The 14,997-nt window shown below is 57.2% G+C and overlaps 1 protein-coding gene across 2 annotated transcripts; it reads left to right on the top strand.

Moving 5' to 3' along the window:
• The first annotated feature begins 6,315 nt into the window (after positions 1 to 6,315).
• Positions 6,316 to 14,997, top strand: SULT2A1 (sulfotransferase family 2A member 1). 2 transcript variants are annotated; one of them, XM_074937602.1, is made up of 7 exons: positions 6,316 to 6,504; positions 7,691 to 7,844; positions 8,266 to 8,474; positions 10,397 to 10,523; positions 11,632 to 11,726; positions 13,490 to 13,670; positions 14,008 to 14,997. In XM_074937602.1, the coding sequence occupies exons 2-7, from the start codon at positions 7,709 to 7,711 to the stop codon at positions 14,121 to 14,123; spliced, it is 864 nt and encodes a 287-aa protein (XP_074793703.1). In that variant the 5' UTR covers positions 6,316 to 6,504; positions 7,691 to 7,708; the 3' UTR covers positions 14,124 to 14,997. The 2 variants fall into 2 exon arrangements, with proteins under 2 accessions (XP_074793703.1, XP_074793702.1); XM_074937601.1 differs by having other exon boundaries at positions 7,656 to 7,844; positions 14,008 to 14,996.

Raw genomic sequence — 14,997 nt, 5'->3', positions numbered from 1 at the left:
CTCCCTGGAAGACCGAGTACCCCCAGGGGTACACGTATCCCTGGTTGAGAACCATTGCTCTAAGCCACCTTTGTGCTCCCTTGCCTGGTCCCTGGAGAGCAACCTTGGGGTGTGTCAAATATCAAGGGAAGGGTAACCACCTTTCTGTATACAGTGCTATAAAATCCCTCCTGGCCAGAGGCAAAGTCCTTTCACCTATAAAGGGTTAAGAAGCTCAGGTAACCTGGCTGGCATCTGACCCAAAACAACTAATGAGGGGACAAGATACTTTCAAATCTGGAGGGGGGGAAAAGGCTTTTGTCTGTCTGTGTGATACCTTTGCCGGGAACAGATCAAGGATGCAAGCCCTCCAACTCCTGTAAAGTTAGTAAGTAATCTAGCTAGAAAATGCATTAGGTTTTCTTTGTTTTGGCTTGTGAAATTCGCTGTGCTGGAGGAAGTGTGTATTCCTGTTCCTGTGTCTTTTTGTAACTTAAGGTTTTGCCTAGAGGGATTCTCTATGTTTTGAATCTGACTGCCTGTAAGATTATCTTCCATTCTGATCTTACAGAGTTATTCTCTTATCCTCTTTGTCTAATAAAGTCCTGTTTTTTAGAATCTGATTGGGGTTTTTGGGTCTTAAAAATCCAAGGCTGGTTTGTGCTCATCTTGTTTATTCTCAAGCCTCACCAGGAAACGGGGTGTAAGGGCCTGGGGGGATATTTTAGGGAAATAGGAACTCCAAGTGGTCCTTTTCCTGATTGTTTGTTAAATCACTTGGTGGTGGCAGCGTTTAATCCAAGGTCAATGACTTTGTGCCTTGGGGAAGTTTTAACCTCAGGTGGTAGAAATAAGCTTAGGGGGCCTTTTCATGCAGGTCCCCCCACCTGTACCCTAGAGTTCAGAGTGGGGAAGGAACCCTGACAGGGTGGCTCTAACTCACACTCTGCTCCCCCTGTGGCTGCTGGGGAGCAGAGAACAGCCACTACGCAATGCATTCTGGCCATACCCCGTGCTGCCCCACAGCCAGGGGCTGGGCACACCCCTCATGCCAGGCTGGCTTTGCCAAGGCTCCTGCACTGAGCTGTCTGAGGCATGAAAAGCCAGCTCAGCCCCTGTTTACGAAAGGCAGCCAGGTGGAGGGTGGCAGACGGTCTGGTTTGTGTCCCTGAGAAGAGCTGAGATCAGTGTCCTGGCTGGCATGGCAACATGCCCAGAGATTCTGGAAAAGGGATTCAAAAGTCACCAAAATGTGCCTGATCAGTTTGTGCCAACAGGATGGGGCAGCCGCCCACAGCCGGCCTGTGTGTACCTTTGGGGAGGTGGGAGAGGAGGGTACGCGTCACACTGGAGTGCAGGGACGGGGCAGCAGACTGGAAGGAGCAAGCTTCACCGTCATGGCTGTTGCCCCCACTGTCTTGTGGGATCCCTCATGACGCTGTTGGGCCTTCGAGATCCTGAAAGGGGACCTGACCGGACTGGGAGGGAGGGAGGGCAGAGCATAGCTTAGCCAAGGGGCACTGCACTAGGCCCCTCCCTGCAGCCCGGACACAGGCATTGAATGCAGTGAAATGGTCAGGGCTTAGCTCACACCCCTCCCATCAGCATCTCCCTGTAGCTGGTGTAGGCAGGGAGCCACTCCAGGTGCTGGCTTTGGGGATCCCATTCCCAGCTGCCATCTCTCCCCACACATCACACAGGGAGTGCAAGTGCCAAGCTAGCCTTTGGGAATTGCAGTGTGCGCTTGTGATTTTCTAGGCGCCTAAAAGGCAGGCATTGCAACCCTCAGCGTCACAGTGCCTAAGTCCCTCCGTAGATCCTAGCATATGTGACTCACTATCCCCAGCAGCAGGGGCTCTGTAGGCTGGAGGAGTGTATTCCTCCCTGCTTACAACCTGAGGGCTTGCCTACACTACACAGCCGTGGATGGTATAGCTATGCCGGCAACTCACGCCAGGGAGCTGCAGCGTGAGCTGACAGAGGGCATTCCTCTGCCGACACAGCTACACCCCCGCCCCTTCCAGCCTTAGCGACGCTGACAGAGTTTTGCAGAGCTGAGTCTAGGGCGGGGAGTGCAGTGCAGAGCAGGCCTGAGCAATGCTGCTCTATGGTTTGCTGCTCCGGGCTGAGCAGACTCTCGGTGAAGTCCTTGCTTTTCGGGCACCTCCCCTGGCTTCCTGCACAGCTGCCAACAGCAGAATTAAAAACAACAACAAGGCTGTTTCAAGACCCCACCCGCTGCACTTCCTGGAGGGTTTCACACAGAAACATGCTTCCTCTGCACAACACTGGGACGATCCAGGCTGGACACTGCACCTTTGGGTGCCTGGTGAAAACTTTTCAGCCCCTCTCCCTTGCCAAGTTCGTCCCTGGCCGCGCTGGGGGCCGAGCCATGGCGCTGGTGCTCGTTTCCTCACTGTAAGAAGTGTGACTTGGCAGTGGCTTCTGACGATGGTCAGACTCCAGCTGCAGGGAGAGCGGAGGCTGCCCATCAGAGCTGCGGCGTCACCAGCCTTTCACTAAGTGTCTCCAGGGGCCAGTTCTCCCAAGGAGCCGGGCGGTGGGATGGGATGGAACCTGGGGAATGGCCGTGCTCCAGCCACAGCCGCTAGCTCGTCCCTGGGGCTCCCGGACAGGTCCCTGGGCACGGCCAGCCAAGTTTGCTGGGGGGGGGGGGGGGGGGCAGAACTGGCGAGCGAGAGACCTGGATCTCCAGAACGGCTCAGCACCCATAGGTATGGCTTTATCCACAGGGCTCCTTCCGTGCTGAGCCCTTCCGGAGATCCTGGCCCTCACAGCCAGAGGCGGATGACGTTTCCCTGGGGCCCTAGGCCAGAGCAACTGGGGGCCCCTCCTGACCCCTTCTGCCTGCAGCCCAGCCCAAGTTCGGCCCCTTCCGCCTGCGGTCCTACCCATGCCCCACCCTTTTCTGCCCCTTCCTCAGGCCCGCCCCTGTTCCACCCTGGGTCCTCCCCAACACCGCACAGGCACTCAGGGCTGTGATGGGGAGAGATGCCTCCCCCCCACCCCCGGACCTGCCACAGCGGGAAGATCTGCCCTTCCCCCGGCCCCAACCCAGACCTGCCGCAGCAGGGAGAGGTGCCTCTCCCACCCTGTAGCCAGACAGCCAGCCCCCCCCTCTCAGACCAGCATTGCTGGGAACACACGGGAGCCAAAACAGGGCACTTAACATAAATTCCAGCACAGCCTTTGAAGCTGTGAGAAGCACAGGTGTGCTGCTACAATGTGCCTCTGGGAACATATACAACGATTAGGCTGACAGCAGGCAGAGGCGCTGTGACAGACATGGCTCTTAGCCCCTTCTAAATAGCATGATGCACACACACCAACATCCTGGGTGGGAAAATATTTACCCTAATAAAAGGAATGTCCAGTAGTCGAAACTTATTGTTTCTCTCCCTTGCAAGTGTAAACTACTCTTGCGAGAGCTGGCATCGCCCAGACAGACCAGCCCCAATTTGGCATAAGAAAGGAGAAAGAGAATAAAGGAGTACAGAGGCATAAGTAGGGGACCTACAGCACCATGATTTTTGAGTGCTTTTCACTATCTATCTGCTGGTCAGATAAGTGACAGCCTCCCAAGGCTTCTGCAGCTAAGAGGGTCCCTAAGCCTTGTCCCTTATTCGTCTTTCCGCGGAATTGAGTGACCGATCCTGGCTTGGCACCGCTGGAATCGAGAGATGCAAGGAGGGTAAGAAGCACCCACACCTGATCTCCTATCTTTAGTGTACACATATTTTGAAATAGAGCTCTATACTTTGTTTTCTTTCTTTGGGATTGTAGCTTCAGTTTTGTAACTTGTTTGTGTGTGTAACATCTCTACATTTAAATAAGTAGGCACTAGCAATTTTGTAACCACATGATTAGAATCTAGTTTAATAAATTTTGGTAACCATTTGTGCATAAGGCTGACTTGTTTCTCTGGTTTACTGTAAAGCAGCCAACACAATTAAAGAACCTCAGCCGTTTTGGCTATAAAGCCTGGCCATTAGGTGAGAGTACTAAGAGCCTAGCGTTGAGTTGTGCCGCCTCCACGGGGCAAACTCTTGGGGCGCCTGTCAGTCAATCCTGACTGCCCGCTGCGAAGGAGCTCTGAGCTCTAGCAGTTAAAGTCACGGGTGGTTAGGACCTTAGGGCATCCGTCAGCCTAGCCCGGGCAGCCTGCCGCGAAGGGACAGTGCGTCCTAGTGGTTAAAGTCACGGATGGTATAAAACGGGCATAGCTGGCACCTCACCAAACATCCTTGGCCATCGGCTAACACACCCCAGCCCAGGTGCTGCTGAGGCAAGAGAGAGCTGAGGGGAATCCTGTCTCCCCACTGCAGCCCTGGGGAATCCTATGCCCTAAACCCCTCATCCTTGGCCCCACTCCAGAGACCACACCTCCCAGCTGGAGCCCTCACCCCCCCACACACACACACACCCCCCAACCCTTTGCCCTAGCCCTGAGCCCCCTCCCACACACCAGACCCCTCTGCCCCGGCCCTGCCACATGAATTTTGTTATGTGCACCGATATGGAGGTGGTGTGCACATAACAATATTCATTCCGCACATGTGGGAAAAAGCAGAGGGACACACTGGTCCCCGTTCGGCCCCCCCCACCCAACTGCAGCCTTGCAACCCAGTTTTGCTCCTTTCTGCCCCACCCCCTCCACTGTGGCCCCAAGACCAGAGAAGCTCTGTCCCTGCAACACGGCCCAGGGCCGCAGCAGGGAGTGAGAGCTCCTCCAGTCCCAGGGCCGCAGTGGGGGGTCCAGGTGCTGGGGCTTCCGCCGCTGCCCCCTGCGCTTTCCACAGGGGACCAGGGTCGGGACACTGGAACGGTTCCCACTTCGCCTGCTTGGCGTTTTTGCCGGAGAGCGTGTTGGGCAGGGGGCTTGCCCTGCCACCCTCCGGCTTCTGCTGGGGATGGGTGAAGGGACAAAACAGGGGGGGCTTCTTCTATCCCATGGCTTCTGCTGGGGATGGGGGCCGCTGGGGACTTCCCCCACCCTGGTCTGCTACTGCAAATAATTTTTTCCAGGGAGCCCCCCAGTTGGCCAGGGCCCGGCCCAGGCCCCAGCAGTCCATTGCCTAATCTACCACTGCTCACAGCCAGGGCTCCCCTTTTTCTCTGCCTCCTCCAGGCTTGGAGGATCCTTCATGCTCAGGCACAGGCCGGGGATCCTGAACCCACCCTTTGAGCAAGGCTCATGTATTGTTTAATACTTATCTGGCAGTAGCCCTAGCAGCTGTGTGCCCATGGTGCCAGGTGCTGACATGTACACACACCCCGACACGTGGCCCAGGTCCTACACAAACAAAGCAAAGCACCTTGGGCCTGATTTTTAGGCGCCTGAAGACACAGAGCAGTGCCCGGTTGTGCCAAGGTGCTTTTGAAAATATCACAAGGCACCTATCTGCATCTCTGGCCATCAAAATACCCTTGAAAATCCAGCCCTTAGCCCCACTCACCCTGCCCTATGGCTGCAGACAGCTGTCCCGACACCAGCAGCAAACCCCCACAAGGGAAGCTGAGGAGGAGGCATGGTGTAGACGAGAGTGGGGCAGAGGTGTCTGGGCCCAGCCTGGCCTCACTGCTCTCCAGCTTGGCATTGCCGCCTGCCTGTGCCATAGCCGGCTTGTCCCTGCCTCTGCAGCCTCCCCTGCTTCTCCCAGAGCCAGGGAGCAAGTGACCGCTTCCTAATTTAGCGCCCAACACCCAGAGCGGCTTCTTGGTGACACTCAGTGCCTCTGGCAGCATAAAGGGGCCTGAGAGAGGGGGAGTCAGCCCCTGGAATGGGGCCAGCTGTGGCGATACAGGGGTGTCCCCAGGGCCAATGATACAGTGGTAACCAATCCTTGGTCGCTCACTCTTACAACAACCCCCCATTCAGTGTGGTCAGGGATGTCCTGCCCAGTCCCCTGAGAAGAATCACCAATGAAACCCCTTTCAACCTTTTATGGCGCACACAGACAACGCTCTGTGCCCATCTTCTCCCGGCCCTTCCTGCTGGCTCCGAAGGGGAACGGCAGCCGCCACAGCCCCTCCTGTCTAGGTTGGTCTGTCTCTTGCCCTCTCTCTCTGACTGCGTCCATACCCTCCATCTTCTCCCTCCCCCCCACCCCCTTTCTATCTCTATCCCCATCCACCTTCTCCCATTCTCGCCCCCTGCCCGCACACCCACCCCCTCGGCTGGTTTCTGTGGTGCACGGGCAGAGAACTCTGTCCCTACGTGTGTCTCCACCTCTGTGCTCAGGAAAGGGTTGACCACTTGGACTTTGTCTCTCCTGGAAATCATTGGCCTCAGGGGCTGGGCAGGGCCTGGCTCCCTGATCCCTCCCCGTGGCAGACCTTCGTCCCCACATCTCCAAGAGCTGTGCCAGGCCAGGGTTTGGGGTGCTGCGGAGAGACCTTCTGTTCTGGCATCTCTTCCCTGGCAGGGGTCAATCCCCTGAGCTCCCAGGGACCTCACACCCTGACTGCTGCCTCCCACACCCCCAGGCAGAGCCATCTGGGCAGGTGGGTACATGGCTTGCAGGGGAGGGAGACTATAACCAGGGGCCTGGCAGGGCTGGAGCAAGCACTCCCCAGTGCAGTGAGCCATTAATCCTGGCAAGGGGGAAGCTCTTTTCTGGGGAGGGGTTGGGCAGGGGATGCCTAGGGGAGGGGTGCCAAGCAGGGATGGGGCTGGGTAGAGGGTAACCAGGGGGAGGGGTGCCCAGCAGGGAGATGTGCATGGGGCACCCATTGCAGTGGTGAGGCATGCTCAGGGTTGGGGCTGGGTAGGAGATGCCCATGGGGGCTTGTAGCAAAGAGCCAACTTACTGGTGCAGCACCTCCTGCTGGTGTCTGGGAATTAGTTCTTTCCCAGCTCTGGAGCACCTCCTGCTGGCCAGTGTCTCACCTGCCTTAGGCCCCATGTCCCTCACAGACCCCAGTGCCCTTTACCTCAGGGTGCCCCAGGAGTACCCCCACACTCTGGGTCTCCCCTCCCAGGGGAGACCCCAACCCTCTAAGCCCACCTCACCGGGGCAGATTGCAGTCTGTAATGGCCACTCATCATTGGCAAGGAGGCTGGATCTGCTGCCTCTGTCTATCCCCAGAGTGCCCCTCTCAGCCCCAGTACCTGCATAGGCCTTCAAGAAAACTTGCAGCCTGGGGTTTTATTAGGCTGGAGCTGCCCAGCTCCCTTGGCCCTTTCACTGCTCTGCTCTGCTCTGCTCCAGGCACCTTGCAACCAGGTCCTTCTCAATCCAGGCCTAGAGTCAAACTCCTCTAGCAGCTGGCTCACAGCCCCTTTATAGGGCCAGCTGTGGCCTGATTGGGCTGGCCACACCTGTGGTCAGCTACTCCCTCAGCTACTTTCAGTCCTTTTCCCAATTGCAGCCCTCTCCAGGGCTGCTTTTAACCCTTGCCTACTGGGGCTGCATATCAGCGCTGCCCAGGCAGCGAACAACGGGGGGGGGAGCGATGGATCTGCAGTCAGGTAGATGCAGGCCCGATGCCCCCTCGGCAGGGTGCACAGTGCTGCGCAGGAGGGGAGATGGGTCTGCAGGAGGGTTGATGCAAGGCCCGATGCCCTGTGTCAGGGTGCACAGTGCTGGAGGGGGGAGGAGGGCGGGAGATGGGTCTGCAATCAGGTAGACACAGGCCCTTGTGCGTGGTGACAGGCTCCTGTGTCTCCCTGCGGGGCTGATCATCTCAGGCATTGTGAGGCCAGGCAATGGTAGTAGAGTACGTCACATACCAGGGCATCAAGTTCCCCCCTGCATATAACTCTGAGCAGAGCCTGCGCTTCGCCCACAAGGAGTTCCAGGTGCAGGATGATGATGTCTTCAATGTCACCTACCCCAAATCAGGTAGGGTGCTGCAGGCATGGATGGGGGATCATCCTGAGTCAGGGTGGTGGGAGAGGGCCCTGGGAAGGAGGGGAGGGGCAACCTGTTATCCTGGAATCCGGTTATGTGGGGCATGGGGAGGGCTGGGTGTGGCCAGCACAGCTATCAGGGAGGGGATGGGGAGGGCTGAGTGTGTCTGGGGTGTCTATTGGGGGTTGGGGATGGCTCGGGGGCATTGAGATGGCTATAGGGGATGGGGTGAGGAGGCTTGGATGGCTATGGGGAGGATGGTGGGGAGGGCTATAGGAGAAGGCTGGGAGGGCTATAGGGGCAGTGGTGGGGCTCAGCCCTGTTGGCTCCACTGGCCCAGGGAGGCATGCTGTGCCCAGAGACAGCTCCACACCCCACAAGGCACCTGTGACAGAAGCCCCCTGTCCTCCAGGCACAGTGTGGATGATCGAGATCTTGAGCCTGATCCGCAGCGGCGGGGACCCAGCCTGGAACCGAGCCGTCCTCAACTCCACCCGCGTGCCCTGGTTCACTACCCGCCTGGGGCTAGAGTCTGCACTGAGCTATCCCCGACCCCGTCTGTTGACCTGCCACCTCCCCGTCCAGCTCTTCCCCACATCCTTCTTTGGCTCCAGGGCCAAGGTAGACCAGGCAGGCTGCGCATGGGGGTTACAGTACAGAGCCAGGGTGGCAGGGGCTAAGGTGCAGATCCATAGTGTGATGGGTCCTCCCCAGGGTGCCACCTGGAACTGGAGTACAGCCAAGCCTTCTGTTTTACCAGTGTGGGTTCCCTCTCACACTGTGATGTTGTGGCAAGCTGCAAAGCCCTCCAAACTTGCACTCACAGCAACATCCACAGGCAGTGGCCACACCCGGCTGTGTTCATGAATGCTCTACCAGCCAACAATAGAGAGGCTTTGGCCAAAATACTCCCCAGACTAGGACCCCAGAGCTGTACTGTCTTGCCCTGGTCAAAAACATGAACGGTATATTAGTTATTACCCCGTCTTCCCCCTCCCTCGATGTGGAGAGGTATATGCACAAAGCCTTTAATAACTGAGCTGAGCTTTCCCCACCCCAAGAACTTCACTTAAACCACACTGTTTTATATAAAAAATATAAAATTGATTTATTAACCACAGAAATGTAGATTTTAGGTGATTATAAATGATAGCAAACAGATCAAAGATAGTTACCATAATAAAACAAAAATGCAATCTAAGCCTAATATACTAAATAGGATCTGAATCAAGCAGTGTCTCACCCTGTTACATACATAGTACGAGCAATTTGCTGATGTTTCATACACAGGCAGGGCTTTCTTCTTTCCTGACTGGCACCAGCTCTTGCCCCCCAATTCAGTCTTTTCCTCTGGTATTCTTGGGTATTCTGTTGTAGGGAGAGTGAGGTCCAGTCATGATGTCACTTCCCCCTTTTATATCTTCTTCCAACTTGCTGGAAAGCTCTTTTGCTGAGTCAAACAGTTCCCATTGTCCGGTGCTATCTCTGAGAGGTTTCTATTCTACACAGTTCCTGGGGTAATCCTTGTGAGTGGGTGTATTTCCTCAGTAGGTCATCAACACTGTTTGGCCTTTTTATTGTTGTATCTCACAGGCTGCTTGTGGGTGTCCCCAACCTTACAACAGGTTTCAGTGGCACACACATCGCCAAACTTCATAACTTCACATACAATCATAGCACATAGAATTTAACAGGATATTAATGTGCAACAGATTAAGACTTTTAGAATGACACCTCACAAGGCATGCTTTGTACAAAACCTATCCGAATCATATCACCATGGTGAATATGGGTGCAGAGTGTCTCTTTGGGGTGCAGAGTGTCACACATAGGGACTAGGGTGTGGGGCATGTGCCTTAAGCTTGTGCCTGAATTCCAAGTGCTTTAACCCTGCCGCCATGGAGCAACGGGTGTTTACCTGGCTCTGGGGCCAACGGCTGGACGCCCGGGGACAGTCAAGCCGGGAGGGTGATGCTGGCAGCTCTGCTCTGCAGAGCGCTTCAGGGGCTCCCTGACCCGTAGGAGAGGTAATAGCAGAACAGCATTTCCTGTGCAAGTCCCTGCCCTTTCCCCCCAGCCTATGTCTTGGTCCGACCCAGTGGCAGATTAATGATTTTGCCACCCCTAGGCCCTGAAATAATTGTCCCCCCCCAGCAGCTCCCCCCGCCCCAGCTCACCTCCGCTCCGACTCCGCCTCCTCCCTGAGCGCGCCGCCGGGTCCTGCTTCTCCCCCCTCCCTGCCAGTCCTTGTGCACGAAACAGGCTCGCGAAGGAGGGGGAAAGAGGGGGGAATGGGGCGCACTCGGGAGAGGAGGCGGGGCTGGGGCGGGGATTTGGGGAAGCGGACCAATAGGGGCAGGGCGGGGAAGGGGTGGAGTTGGGGCGGGGCCGGGGGCAGAGGGCGTGAACAGGTGCCGGGGGAAGCAGCCTCTGGCTGTTATTATAAATTTGCCACCCCTGCAAATTTGCTGCCCTAGGCCTAGACCTTGTCGGCCTAGGCGTTAATACGCTGCCGGTCCGACCCTGCCTGCGCTCCCCTCCAGGTGGTCTACACACTCCGCAATCCCAAGGACGTCCTGGTCTCCTATTTCTATTTCTCCAAGATGTGCAGCTCGTACGAGGACCCCGAGTCCTTTGAGCAGTTCCTGCGGGACTTTCTGAGCGGGGACGGTGAGTGCGGCTTCAGGGCCTGGGACGTCTTGGGACATGGGAGGTGCCAGACCAGATTGAAGCCTGGCCAGCCCCAGACGCAGTCTGCCCCACATTGCTGCCAGGGCAGAGAGCAGATCCCAATGATTCCACAATCCCATCACTCTGCAGCCTTGTGTGTGTGTTGGGGGGGGTATTCACCAGGGCTCTCTGGTCCCAGCTCCTGCCCCTAGCCATTCCCTGGGGGGAGAGGGGGTTCTCCATGTGTCCCAGGGCACGGGCCTAATGGTATTGGGGCTCTTTAGTCTCATCTCATTTGGGTGACGTGAGCAGCGAGTCCATCACATGTCAAACTAACTGCCCAGCTACACAGTGGGGAATAACTGGCTAGGGGGTGGCACTGCTGCAAAGGATCTGAGGGTTAGAGTGGCTTACGAATTCAATGTGAGTCAGCAATGGGACAGCTGCACAAAAGGCTGCTATCGTTCTGGGGGATGTTAACAGGAGTGTTCGTCTGCCAGGACATTGCCCCGCACTAGGCACTGGTGAGGCGTCAGCTGGGGGACTGTGTCCTTAGAAAAGACGGGAAGAAACTGAGGCGAGTCCAGAGAAGAGCAACAAAGGTTCTAAGAGGTTTGGCAGCCTCAGCCTATGAGGAAAGGTTGGAAGAATAGGGCGTGTTCAGTCCAGAGAGGAGGAAGCTGGGAAAGGTTGCTGTAAAGAGGATGGGGATCCTCTGTTCTCTGTGTTCACCCAGGGGAGGACAAGAAGGAATCCGCTCAGTGTGCAGCAAGGGAGATGTAGGTTAGATAGTAGGACAAACTTTCCATGGATACCACAGCTCTGGAACAGGTGACCCTGTGGGATCCTGTCACTGGAGGTTTCCAAGAACAGGTTGAACAAACCCCTCCCAGGGCTGATCTAGGGTGACTCGTCCCTGCCTTGGTGCAGGGGGATGGACGTGATGACCTCTTGAGGGCCCTTCCAGCCTGATGTTTCTAGGAGTCTCCATCGGAGTGTCTCCTCGCAGCCTGGCAGGAGCATTCCCTGCCCACATGAGAGTCCCCGCTGTGCTGACTCTCTGGCTGACACTCACAGCCCCACCCCGCTCTGCTCTCTGCCCCTGCAGTGCCCCACGGGTCCTGGTTTGATCATGTCAGAGGCTGGATGGAAATGAAGGGCAAAAAGAATTTCTTCTTCATCACTTACGAAGAGCTGCAGCAGGTAAAGTGACCCAGCCACATCCCCCGCTGTTATAGACTGGCCATAGCTCCACTGGAGTCAATTGGCCAGCTCCCCGGCTGGGGTAAATCAAGAGTAACTGAACTGGAGTCAACGGGGCTGATTCCCCTAATTCCCTTTATTCATCATGATGTAAATCGGGAGTCACCGCATTAAGGTCCAGTAAGCTGCGCCATGTGAACTAGTGGGAGTGGGGGGGTGAATCAGCTCCATGCCTGTCCAGCTGCTCCGTTGACATCCATGTTTCACAGCATTTCAGTGCAGACACAACCCAGGTTTTGGAAATTGTCCTCATCCCCCGGCCCTGTCTGCCAGGCCCTGTCCTGGTTACTGTCACTATGCCCTAGGGTTGTCAATCCTCCAGCATTGGCTGGGAGACTCCCAGATTCAGCATTGGTCTCCCAGTGACTACTGAAAGCAATCCGGGAGACTTTAATAGGATATTTTGAGAAAATGAAAATGACATTACGTAATGTTAGGGTGGGGGGAAATCTCCCAGAATAGCTTCAGTCAGGGGGGCTCTGCTGGACCAAGCCCTCATTACTGTAACTGTCCCTGTCTGCCAGGGAGCGGCAGGGGGGCCAGGCCCCGGTTACTGTAACCGTCCCTGTCTGCCCCCACCCTCGCTCACTTTCACCGGGTTGGGGCAGGGGGTTGGGGTGCGGGAGGGGGTGCGGGAGAGGTTCAGAGTGTGAGAGGGGGCTCCAGGCTGTGCCTGGGGGAGAGCATTGGGGTGCAGGAGGGGATGCAGGGTGCAAGCTCTGGGAGGGAATTTGGGCACTGGAGGGGGCTCAGGGCTGAGTGAAGCGGTTGGGGTGCAGGCTCTGGGAGGGGGCTCTGGGCGGGGTCAAGGGATTAGTGTGTTTGAAGGGATGAGGGGTGTGGGCTCTGGGAGGGAGTTGGGTTCAGGAGGGGGCTACAGAGGGTTTGGGTGCAGGAAGAGGTCCGTGCTCCGGCCAGGTGGCACATACCTTGGGTGGCTCCCAGTTGGGGGGCAGCAGGGTGAGGCAGGCTCCCTGCCCCTGTGCTGCTCCCAGAAGCAGCCAGAACATCCCTGTGGCCCCTTGGGGGGGGGGGCGGGCAGGGGGCTCCGCATGCTACTCCCTGCAGGCAGGCACCACCCCCGGAGCTCCCATTGGTGCAGTTCCCGGCCAATGGGAGCTATGGGAGTTGGCACATGGGGTGCAGGGAGCATGCAGAGACCCCCTCTCCTTCTCCCCCCCCCCGCGGGGCACGGGGACATGTTGCCAATTCTGGCAGCAGTGCGGGGCGAGGGCAGGCAGGGAGCCTGCCTTATCCCGCTGCACCACTGGACTTTTAGCACCCTAAAATCTCGTAGCCTCCAGGAGATAGAGCCTGATTCTGGGAGACTCCTGGCAAACCCTAGTCACCACCTGCCCAGGGCAACATAGGGGGCTCTGCCAGGCTGTGCCATGGTTACTGTCACCACCTGCCCAGGGCAGCATGGGGGGCTCTGCCAGGCTGTGCCATGGTTACTGTCACCACCTGCCCAGGGCAGTATGGGGGGCTCTGCCAGGCTGTGCCATGGTTACTGTCACCGCCTGCCAAGAGCAGCATGGGGGGGCTCTGCCAGGCCAGGCCCCAGGTAATGTCACCGACCCTGTCTGCCAGAGGTTGGGGGAGCGGGGCTCTGCCACGCCACGCCCCAATTACTGTCACTGGGAGCAGCGTGGGGGGCTCCACCAACCCGTGCCATGGTTACTGAGGCTGTTGTTTTCCCCCAGGACCTGAGGGGCAGCGTGCGGCGACTCTGCCAGTTCCTGGAGCAGGAGCTGGATGAGGGAGCTATCACCTCGGTGGTGGAGAACGCCTCCTTCAGGGCCATGCAGGAGAACAAGATGTGCAACTCGACGCTGCTCCCCAAGGACATCATGGATCAGGAGAAGGGCACGTTCCTGAGGAAGGGTGAGGAGATGGGTGCCCTGGGGCACTCCCCCCAAGCTGCTGGGGGTGGTGAGTCTGGGCCCCCCCATAGTGACAGTGAGGGGAGCTGCTGTGAGCCAGCCCGATGGGGTTGACCCCATCTCTGGGGAGTCAGGCTCTGGCAACTCCACTGCAGCCCTCCAGGGGGATAAGCCAGGGAGCAGAGCCAGGAGTCCTTGCTGGGAGCTGGGTGGGCTCAGCCCCTCCTTCTGGGAGCAAGCTCCCCTTGATGTGCAGGGTGCGGGGAGAGATGCTCTGACCCAACCCCCTCGATGGCCACGGTGCAAATGCCGAGTTGACGCCTCTCCTGATTTCACAGGCATCTGTGGGGACTGGAAGAACCATTTCACGGTGGCGCAGAGCGAGGCCTTCGACAGGATATACCAGGACCGGATGGGGAGCCTGATGGAGGCATTCCCATGGGGTGCACATTAGGAATGAACAGCGGGAATAAAGCAAAGCATGGAACCGCAGGGAGCCGGGCTGAGTTACTGAGGACAGCTGTCTGCCATGATTCACACAGGCCATGGGAGGGCATGGCTCCGGCCTAGCAGGATGGACCAGTGCCAGGAGCATTGTCCGGCTCAGCTGTCCTCTGCCAGCACTGCCTCCAACGCCCCTTCATCCCACCTGGCCAGTCAGCCTGGTCCCAGCCTCCTGGGGCCCACTGCATCTCCAATTGCCCCTGTGACTGTGTCCAGCTGCAGCCTCCACCCACTGCAGTGTGCTCTGTCAGTGTCTTCTGGATTAAAGATCCCTCGGCCCTGTGACATCCCCCTGAACTTTCTCAGCAACCGCTACATAGACTGAGGCCCTCATGCTTGGTCACGTTCTGGGGGTGAGGGGTTGTGTCACCTCCTGCCCTGTAACTCTGGGTGCCTTAAATGCTCTGCTGCTGAGGCTCACAGTCTGGACACCCATAGCCAGCAGATAAGCATGCAGGGCCCTGAGTGTCTATGTGCTGTTCAGCCCTGGGGCAGCGCTTGGGCCCCCACAGCCTGCTTACAGCACAGCAGCCCCACCCTGCTCTCTGCCAGCTTGGTTACTATGTGCAGGGGGACCCCAGCATTCTCCTAGTCCTGAATTTCCCCCAACCATCTGCCCCACAGTGGCCAGCCCTCACCTGGCCAGTTCAGAGAAATACCACAGCTGACTGAGCCTTTAGAGAAACAAAAGCACAGCTTCTGACTTTCACTGGAGTGAACAGTCACTTCACTTCAAACTCAGCTCTGGGCTGGTTTAGATTAAAAGCAAAACAAGTTGATTGAATTAAAAGGTTTTAAATGAGTTGAAGTACAAGGGATAAAGA

Source organism: Natator depressus, chromosome 23 (assembly GCF_965152275.1).
Source record: "Natator depressus isolate rNatDep1 chromosome 23, rNatDep2.hap1, whole genome shotgun sequence".
NCBI classification, from domain to species: Eukaryota; Metazoa; Chordata; order Testudines; family Cheloniidae; genus Natator; species Natator depressus.
This window is presented reverse-complemented; position numbering and strand designations above follow the sequence as displayed.